At 44.0% G+C, this 9,624-nt stretch overlaps 2 protein-coding genes across 2 annotated transcripts; one reads left to right on the top strand and one right to left on the bottom strand.

The window, feature by feature from the left end:
* Positions 1 to 2,449: 2,449 nt before the first annotated feature.
* On the bottom strand, positions 2,450 to 6,363 carry abhd4 (abhydrolase domain containing 4, N-acyl phospholipase B). Its single transcript, XM_056596375.1, has 8 exons — positions 6,160 to 6,363; positions 5,584 to 5,669; positions 5,402 to 5,506; positions 4,616 to 4,907; positions 4,139 to 4,320; positions 3,708 to 3,819; positions 3,142 to 3,328; positions 2,450 to 3,016 (listed from the first exon to the last, which is right to left on the bottom strand). Exons 1-8 carry the CDS (start codon positions 6,201 to 6,203, stop codon positions 2,927 to 2,929), a joined length of 1,098 nt encoding a protein of 365 aa, XP_056452350.1. The 5' UTR covers positions 6,204 to 6,363; the 3' UTR covers positions 2,450 to 2,926.
* Positions 6,364 to 6,395: 32 nt separating this feature from the next.
* Positions 6,396 to 9,007, top strand: dad1 (defender against cell death 1). The gene is made up of 3 exons (XM_056596378.1): positions 6,396 to 6,763; positions 7,450 to 7,619; positions 8,783 to 9,007. The coding sequence occupies exons 1-2, from the start codon at positions 6,553 to 6,555 to the stop codon at positions 7,578 to 7,580; spliced, it is 342 nt and encodes a 113-aa protein (XP_056452353.1). The 5' UTR covers positions 6,396 to 6,552; the 3' UTR covers positions 7,581 to 7,619; positions 8,783 to 9,007.
* Positions 9,008 to 9,624: the final 617 nt, after the last annotated feature.

The raw sequence follows: 9,624 nt of genomic DNA, 5'->3' as shown, positions 1-9,624 counted from the left end.
ATTTCACATTTGAGTTGAAGATTCATACTTTTGTTTGTTGTTGTACCTCCTTTGAGCGCCATATATTCAGTTGTACAAATGCCTTTCCTATTCTGGAGCTGATGTCTGCATCTGTCCCTCCCTCTTTGTTGATGATGCTGCCCAAGTAGGAAAAATACTCCACTTCTAGTGTTATTGGCTCCCCCCTATTTGTGTTCATCCTCATTATTTTTTTCTTTCCCTTGTTTATGCTAAGGCCCACTTGGGCTCATGTTTCTACGAGTAGAGTCGTCTTCTCTTGTATCTGATGGTGATTGTGTGAAAGTAGTGCCAAGTCATCTGCGAAATCCAGGTCTTCTAGTTGTGTCCATAATGTCCACTGGATTCCATTGCTTCCTTCATTTGCAGTTTTCATTACCAAGTCAATGACTAGGAGAAACAGGAATGGGGATAACAGGCAGCCCTGTCTAACCCCCGTCTTGATTGCAAACTGGTTAGTGAGTTGTCCCTCATGTAACTCTACATGTCATTCCCTCGTAGCTGCTTTAAATCATGTTCACTAGTTTAGTGGGCACTCCATGAGTTCTCAATAGTTTCCAGACAGTCTCTCTGTGCACGCTATCTAAAGCTTTTCGTAGTCAACAAAGTTGATATACAATGGGGAGTTCCACTCTTAGATTTGTTCAATGATTATACGAAGGGTGGCAATCTGGTCGACACATGACAGTTTTTTCCTAAATCCTGCTTGTTGGTCTCTTAGTTGTTGGTTCACTACGTCTTGCATTCTATCCAGTATTATTCTATTTAGCACCTTCCCCGGTACCGAGAGTAGTGTGATCCCTCTATAGTTGGCACAATTTCCAAGGTCACCTTTATTTGGGATCTTGTTAATAAAGCCCTCTTTCCAGTCAGGTGACAGTTTTTCTTCATACCATACCTTTCTGAAGAGTGGATATAGCATTTATACAGTAGTGTTCAAGGCAGCCTTTAATGTTTCTGCTGGAATGTTATCTTGCCCTGCTGCTTTGCCACTCTTCAGTTTCTGTACTGCTGTCCGAATCTCATCTCTGCTAGGTGTGTCACAGCTGATGGGGAGATCGTTTTCTGCTGGTTGGATATGCGGAGGGTTTGCTGGTGGGGGCATGTTAAGCAGCTCTTCAAAGTATTACGCCCATCGATTGAGTTGGCCCGTCCTATAGCTTGATGGTGTTGCTTTCTTTATCTTTTACTGGTCTTTCTGCCTTGATGTATTTGCCTGACAGCTTTCTGGTACTGTCATATAGCTGTCTCATGTTTCAGTTTCTTGCTGCTTCTTCCACCTCTTCCTCTAGTTTGTTGCTGTATTTCAGCTTGTCGAACTTGATGCTTTTCTTTTTCTCTTATTTGTTCTTCCCTTAGCAAGTTCACGTTGTATTTATTTCAGTTTCCCGTGTGCGCTGTCCTGTTCTTCTTTAATTAGAGTTTTAGTCTGGCCATTAGCAGGTCTGATGCAATATCTGCTCCTCCTTTTCAGTCTCACGTTCTGTAGTGTGATCTATTTGGTTTTCCATAACATGATCTGGCAATACCCATGTTGCCTTATGTATGTTCTTGTTGGGTAATATGCCCTCCAATGACGAGTTTGTTTGATGCACAAATATCTAAAAGCTTCTTTCCGTTGTCGTTTATTTCTCCCAGTCCGTGTCTTCCCATCACTTCTTCATATCCGATGTTGTCTTTTCCTATCTTTGCATTCAAGTCTCCCATAAGGAGGGTCATATCTTTCTGAGTATTTGCCCAAGATGTTCTGTAGTCTGTCGTATAATTCATCTTTTGTTTCTTCTTCATGGTTGGGTGGTGCGTAGAATTGGATTACATTCATGCATATATTCTCTTTTGTTCTGAAAGTCGCTGTAATGATTCTTGGTCCATGGGCTTCCCACCCCATCAGTGCTCTCTGTGCTGATTGGGATAGCATGAGGGCAACGCCTTCAGTATGTGGGGCCTCCTCATGGCCTGAATATAGGAGCATTTCTCCGCTCATGAGCCTTTTCTGACCAGCTTGTGTCCATCCTGCCTCACTAATTCCCAATAGTACAAGGTTTTAATTTCTTATCTCTGCTGCTATTTTCGCTACTTTTCCTGCCTGGTACATAGTCCTTATATTCCAGGTTCCATTGGTAATGTTCTTCCTGGTTGAAAGAAGGGTTGTCGGTTTGAGCTCTTTTTGTTTCCTTGTCGTTGCTTGTGTTACATCTCGTTTTTTCCGGGGTGGGGTTGTTAACCCCAAGCCCGACCCCCAACTTGGAGGGCCAGTGTGCTGTTTATCCTCTGGCCTCAACTCTGGAACCTGCCTGGCTTGGTTGAACCTGCCGGGGGCATTAAACCCCACCGGTATAGCCTCCAGAATCTATGGGGCACACAATTTCTCCCCACCACATCAAGGTAACAGTACGAGGGGAGGAAACTAAATATTGCCAAAACTAAAAGAATAGAACTTAAAGAAAGAGTAAATCACAATTTTATTATTGATTAAAAAGAAGATGTCACAATATAAAATACAATGCACAAAAACAGCAAGTGTGCAATTATGTGAAATGGAGGCCATGGAAGTCTAGAACTTCTGCTTCAGACTGCGTTTAGTATATTAAAAATAAACATTGGCATTTGCATTCAAATATCTCAGAAAAAGGCAAAACACCCGTTTACAATAAAGTCACATCACGGAACATACAGACACAGACTTATTCATCATAAATAAAAGGCATTTAGCAGAAACAGTACAATATTTTGTATATCCACAGATACAGTTGATAACAAAAACAAAAGTGAATGCAGTTCATAAACTTCTATAGAGCTGAAATCTAGTGCCAGTATGCACTAGTATGTGACCAGGTCTTACCCAATCGTGCACTTTATGTACGCAGAGCTTATGTTTCTGGCCCACCCAGTAGGCAAACACAGACGCTCAGTCGACAGAGTTGCATATTTCTTCAACCATATTATTGAAGATCTCTGGCTGGTCGTTGTTGATATGGTGAGAGGCATCCTTGATTAGCTACAGAGAATGACAAGGCGAGACAGTTAGAGAAGTACATACACTGCATTAAATATGACGTCTTATCTATTCAAATCTTCTGACACCAGACACACACGCACACGCACACGCACACGCACACACACCTCCACCCGGGTGTAGGCCTGGCCCCTGATGCGGGCGGCCTCGTGGCCTGAGGAGCTGGTCATCCAGGAGCGGTCCCCGTACAGCATGCTGACGGGCAGGGAGGCCGGCAGCTGGTCCACCCGCTGCAGCATGGGCCTCTTGGCCCAGGCCAGGGACTCCATCATGGCCCAGTACCCCGTCTCGCCGCTGCAGCCCCGCAGGGATAGGAAGGAGGAGGAGGAGGAGGGGGGGGGGGTGGTGGATGGAGGTGAGTCTTATTTATTGATACAACGTACATTTGTTTTACATATTGAATGGTTATATCCATATTAAAATTCCAACATGTTCTGTCTGAGATTAATTAAAAAATAGATTATTTTTATTTTTAAAAAAGTATATAATTGGATGCAATTTCTTACGACAACGTTGGAAGGGGTCAGGGACAAACACTGTCAACCAAACAAGGTGGGGCATTGTGACCTAGTTACAGGGTGTTGATTTATTAACAGAAGGCGCACATATTGTGTAACCCTTAGAAATGGTTACATTCTGCCTTAGCTTGACCAAGGTGAGTGGCAGGGGTCACCTGGGCGTCTGTGCGTTGCAGTGGTAGATGTAGTTGGTCATGGTGTCGTCGTCAAACAGATCCTCAAACTTAATCTTGAAGTCCTGCCGGAACCTGGTCACCAGCCCCGGCCCTGGAGAACCAGACAGGGGACACGATGAAACCCCTGTTGTAGCTGCTACATGCTAACATAGGCTACAACATACGACCCTGCGTTATGTCGCAATACGATACGCCTTGAAGTTCTTATATATGCCAAGACATTCTGCGACATACTCTTGACGTGCTACTCCATGTTAAGGCATCCTACGAGGAGCTAAAGCATGCTACGATATGCTACGGTGCGGCGAGTCATTCTACACCTTGCTGCTAATGCTAATGATATGTAACAACATGCTAAAGGACCACGACAAGCCCTATCATACACGTGGTAGCCCGACGGTGTCTCTCACCCCAGGGGCCCGCTGCCCGTATGACCGCCAGGGGGTTGAAGAAGCCCAGCACGGACACCACCGCCTTGACCCAGAGCGGCAGGGGGGGCCTCTTCACCACCTGCGTCCCCTCGGCCTCAGCCGCCACAGGCTGGTTCCGGTCGGGGAAGCCCCATGGGTCGACAAGGATCAGGTGCTTCACCCTGAAACACCAGACATGTTGCTTTATTTATTAAAAACACACATTTTACAGGTCCAACACAGATATTAGAACACCCTTAATAAGGAGAACAGCTGGGATGACTGGTACGGGGTACCAGTTGGTACAGTCCCATGGGATAGCCTAAAAGGAGTCGGATTGTACCAACTGATATTGGGACTCTTTCATCATAAAGATCTTGTTGCGGACACTCCCACTCGTGAGAAGCCTCGTTATTGGCTGGACTCGACCACAACACCTGATTGGTCAAATAGGACCCCTTTAAAACCGGCCGTTACCTGGCTGGATAGCGGATGGCGTAGGACGTGGCCAGGTACCCCCCCAGGCTGTGGCCCAGCAGGATCATGTCGTCCAGGCCCAGGCTCTGCCTCCACTGCTCTATGGAGCTGACGAAGATGTCCTCGGCCTGCGTCGCGTCGCTGGGGAAGGCCGGCCGGGTGCTGCGGCCGAAGCCCAGCAGGTCGAAGGCGTGGAGGGGCCGCGAATGACTCAGCCGGTCCAGGTTCTTTACCCACAGGCCCACCCCCGCGCCAAACCCATGGACCATCACCAGGGGGGTCTTAGTGGGGGCTGCAGGAGACCGAGGATCACAGAGCGATTCAGTCATTGGCAGATTTACAGTCACTCAGTCAAATTTTAATGTGTCAATGTAAAATAAACGAATGAGCCATTGCGTTTTTTTGTCATCCAAAGCAACTAACGATGAAAGAAATGTGTCATTAAGGAGCAGGTTGAACCCCTAGCATGTTGAGCTATATAGGCTCAAAGCAGAGCCATAGCCCACTTCTGCTTAAACTTTAATGAAAGGGAAATGTTCATTATAAAAATGCAGGAAGAAGGCAGCATTCAACAAAGCAAACGTTGCATGCAAATTATAAGAAAAAAATCGTCCCGGGCTCTCTCACAATAGAAAAACGAATAATATAACCAGTCATACACGGTCAAAAAGTCAGTACTGATTTGTGATTTCTCAAACCAACCTTTTCAATAACTAATAAAGGCTGGAAGGTAGGCAGAAGTTGAGGACATCTGTGTATAATGTTTATATAATAAGAATATCACACCTTTCTGTTTGGGTTTGGGAGCCGATTTGTTGGTCACAGTGAGGGTCCATATTCGCTCCTGGTTGGGAAGAGTCACATACCTCGCCCACATGTCATTTTGAACACCTGTAACAAGCAGAACATTGTATAATAACCGAGTACTTAATTAAATTTGATCGAGAGAAACTGGTTCAACTGCTTACGGGTGAGGATCTTGGCCTCTGCGCTCTTCAGGATAGCCGCGGAGGTTGGGCGCCACGAAGGCCACCAGCCCCATATCGAACTCGGCCTGAGAAGCATATCGACACGGAATGCAGTTCCAGGACACCGATGTCAGGTAAAAGAAACTCTGGACAATATACAAGCTTCTATGGATGTTGAGACAGCGGCACACTGCAAGGTGCATTTCTTTGCCAAGTTTTGGAGTCGAGGTGTATCCCATTCCCTACAGCTGTGTTAAGGGACATACAGCTGGGTATTTAAAACCACAAGGGGAGTCAATTAAAAGTCAACCATGCCGTGTAAGACTGCCGAGATACCTCGCCAAATACTTGTCACACTCATTGAGGAAGGACGGAACTCATAAATACACACATATCTACATATCTATCTATATAATCTATATCTAATACATACCGATAACTGTCCAATATTAACAGTAGAAGCGTTTCCTACAATAAAACGCATATGTTTAGATTGTATCTAACTTATTGTGAAGGGCTTGCAGTACATCTGGAAGCTGGGATGATACGAAAGCCACTGCTTAAAGTTCATCTTACTCAGAGTCGTCTTGAAGAGTCGCTGTGGAGGTGGCCGGATCCATCGAAAGACATGAACAATATCTCTCTCTCTTAAACTACTATATACTATCAAATAATGTGTCAACACATTCCCCCAAATACCGAACCAGCAGCCTTGTGTTTCGTCACTTGTTTAATCAGTGGTCAGCTGACTGAGACGGGGCGGAGGTGGAATATGTAAGCACACAGGTCGGAACGTATACTCTGTAACACGGACGGCACGAATCCGGAGTCGGACCGTATTCTCAGTGACACCAGCCCGAACTTCCGCTCTCTCGGACACGTCATTCATTCGCGGAAGGAATACTCCTTGCAAAAACCCTGTAGTGGCATTCTTTCTTGTCAATTCGTCCACAAAGCCCACTCGAAAACATGTCCAACTCGGTGATATCAGTGATCTCCCGGTTCCTTGAGGAATACAAGACCACTACACCAAACAAGCTGAAAGTAGTGGACGCCTATCTGCTTTACATTCTGCTCACGGGGGCTCTACAGTTCCTGTATTGCTTGCTTGTGGGAACCTTCCCCTTCAATAGCTTCTTATCGGGCTTCATCTCGTGTGTCGGCTCGTTCATTCTCGCAGGTAAATAATGTATTCGGAGTAAACCTGTCTCTTTTGTATGTGCATAGGATTGACGCGAACTTGGAAGTCGTGCAGGGTCGACCTACGCTTCTTGTTATGCGAGGACTTGCTAGGACGTGTCGTCCCTAGTACCTTGGCTAACCTGACACGAAGCGTTCCATGGTATTCATAATTTAGCGCAAAACCGTTGAATTAGTTGTACCTATGTATAGTTCCAGCATTAGTTGATGCATGATATATATCATACATCAACATTAAATGCTTGATCCATATATCTCGATTGCGAATTGCGATACTGGACCACGTTCTGGCTACGAGTATATAATCATACTGTGCATAATTTAATGTCATAAACAATTTAATATAACACGTCTGTGATATAGTACACTGTAGAATGCATTATCAGATCACATACAACCAAACCACATCATAACAAGAACCAAACATGCATGTAACTTATCAAACCATCATCAACCCGATTACACATAGACAGTCTTCCTCAATCATTTCTAGCTTTAGCAAATTCAAATCAAGTGGGCGAAGCAAAATTGAACAACGCTTTTCAGCAGACATGGATTTTCTGAGTTGCTGTTGTGTAGAAAAAGTGTTAAAGCTTTTGTGAATAGACACGTTTCATCAAATGTGGCACAAAACGAAAATGTTTGTCTTTCTGTTGTTTGTTTCAGTGTGCCTTCGTATCCAGATCAACCCAACGAACAAGGGCGAGTTCCAGTCGGTCTCTCCGGAGAGGGCCTTCGCTGACTTCTTGTTTGCTCACACCGTCCTCCATCTTGTCGTGATGAATTTCATCGGTTGATACCCTTCTGAACCCGACCCTCCTGTCTCAACATTGCAGGTATGTCCAGCACCTGTTCTCTACACTATAAAGGTAGAACCTAGCCTGAGAACCAGACAAAACTGCAAGCTCTTGTTTTATGTGGTCTGGCGTATGTGTCTGCCCCCCCTACCGTTCAGACAAGTTTCCAGCAGGCCTGACCCTGCTCGGGCCAATCAGAACTGATTTCTAATTGGGGGCTTGTTTGATAAGATTACTGTGCAGAGGAGCGCCCTATAGGAGCGCTGTTGAGGAATTTTCATAAACAACCAAGATGGCTGCCGCTAATGTGTCCCACATTTCGTTGCTCTGATTGGTTGATGGTCCAATTGTGGCCAGAGGCGTCTTTGGTCTGCGGCTGTTGATAAAACCTTTTTCAAAAACTAAAATCAAATCAAAGATGAGAGGGTCCAGACTGATACGGATATGGGAACTAGTCTGCCGATGTCAGGCTAGGTACACTCGTTGGGCAGAGTGAACTATAGTGTGTTGATCATAAAAAGTCTGGATTGGAATCAAATGTGAGTTGTCAGACACTCTGCTGCCGACTTACTGTTTAAATTGGTATGACTCAAAAAAGAATTGACGTGCTTTAAAAAAAGTACTGGATATATATGAAATGTGTATGTAAGCCATTACAAGACATTACAAAATATGCCCTATCCTGTGACAAAATGAAGTCCACCTAGATGTATGATGGATAGATCAGTCAAACTGCCTACCTACTGGACTTTACCAACTGGTAGCTTTATCTATCCGTCATCTAGGTGAACAATCCCAGCTGTGATGTCACAGGGAAGGGCGTGTTTTTTAAATGGCTTGTCACAATCATACCTTATGGTAAAATAGTTGCCTTTTATTACAGCAGAAAAAATTGCATTAACCATATTTTCATGGTACAGTAGCTCAAGGTCCCAGATTAATTATTAGACTTTTACTGGTGGGAAAATGTTCATGAAAATGATGTTCAAAGTTGAGTTTTACCTAGGCTTGTGGCAGGTTAAGAGTGTTTAGGGTATTTGACTATTGGCTGAACGTGTGTAGGTGTCACTGAGCATGATGTCTTACCCCCCGTAAAAAAACTTGTGCTAAATGACTCAACAGTAAATGGCTGGTTCATTATGGTTCAACAACTACAGTTCTTGTTCATTCTGACCAATTTCTGTTTTGTGTTTTTCTCTTAGAATTACAGAGAAGATGACCCACTGAGGCCCAAAATCTCAATTTCTACCGCCACAGAGGATTCCGGCACAATTTGGAAAGTTTATGGTCCGACACACTGTTCTGTTGCTGAACGTTTGCCCTTCTTTTATTTTGTTACTTCTCAATTTGTAAATCATTCCGTTTTGCACTTAATCAAACAGAAATAAAAAAACACCAAACATATCTTTTGTGTATTGTGTTTTTAAAGTCGAATTAAAAAAGGTGGTTGTAATGGTGGGTTCATTATCTAAACAGGAGTTTAAAGCCACACTACTGGATATTGCTTCCTGTCTTCCACTAGGTGGTACACTGAGACAATTGGAAGGTCTTGATGGATACATTTATTGTGCCACACCCAAAAATTGGATGTTTAAATCCTGGATGGAAACAAGCATGGCCATGACTTCTTGGTTATTTTCGTCTTTCGATCTGAACATACATTTTGGGGTGTAGTGCGATTCCAAGTATAGATCATGAGCAAACGCTAAACCCTATCCATCTGTGTAGAAGACAAGAACCCGATATATGTCCATTTTTTTTGTACTTTTGCAACTCATTGTGTAAGGCAGGACTTTATCCTGAGAAGTTTTTCAATGGCTAAAGAACCAGATGTTGATGACTGTGGAAGTGACTTGACAGACTTAACCCTCACGTTTAGGTCATGTTATAGAGTTGATGTTCTGGTATTTGAGGGTTTTGTTCTGGTATAATTCTACAGTTCAAATCTGCCTTACTGTTTTCAACATTTGAGACTAAAATACATGGAATAGCTAGATTACTTTGAGGTAAGTAGACAACACACATTTTACTCTTAGGTTTAACT

Source organism: Gadus chalcogrammus, chromosome 8, assembly GCF_026213295.1.
Source record: "Gadus chalcogrammus isolate NIFS_2021 chromosome 8, NIFS_Gcha_1.0, whole genome shotgun sequence".
Classification (NCBI taxonomy): Eukaryota; Metazoa; Chordata; class Actinopteri; order Gadiformes; family Gadidae; genus Gadus; species Gadus chalcogrammus.
This window is presented reverse-complemented; position numbering and strand designations above follow the sequence as displayed.

Coding starts and splice junctions, on each gene's coding strand:
- abhd4 (XM_056596375.1), bottom strand. CDS start 6,203: ATGGATCCGGCCACCTCCACAGCGACTCTTCAAGACGACTCTGA. Junction 3,820..4,138: donor ACGGGCAGCGGGCCCCTGGG/GTGAGAGACACC, acceptor CTGGTTCTCCAG/GGCCGGGGCTGGTGACCAGG. Junction 3,329..3,707: donor TGCAACGCACAGACGCCCAG/GTGACCCCTGCC, acceptor GCGGGGCTGCAG/CGGCGAGACGGGGTACTGGG.
- dad1 (XM_056596378.1), top strand. CDS start 6,553: ATGTCCAACTCGGTGATATCAGTGATCTCCCGGTTCCTTGAGGAATAC. Junction 6,764..7,449: donor CGGCTCGTTCATTCTCGCAG/GTAAATAATGTA, acceptor TGTTTGTTTCAG/TGTGCCTTCGTATCCAGATC.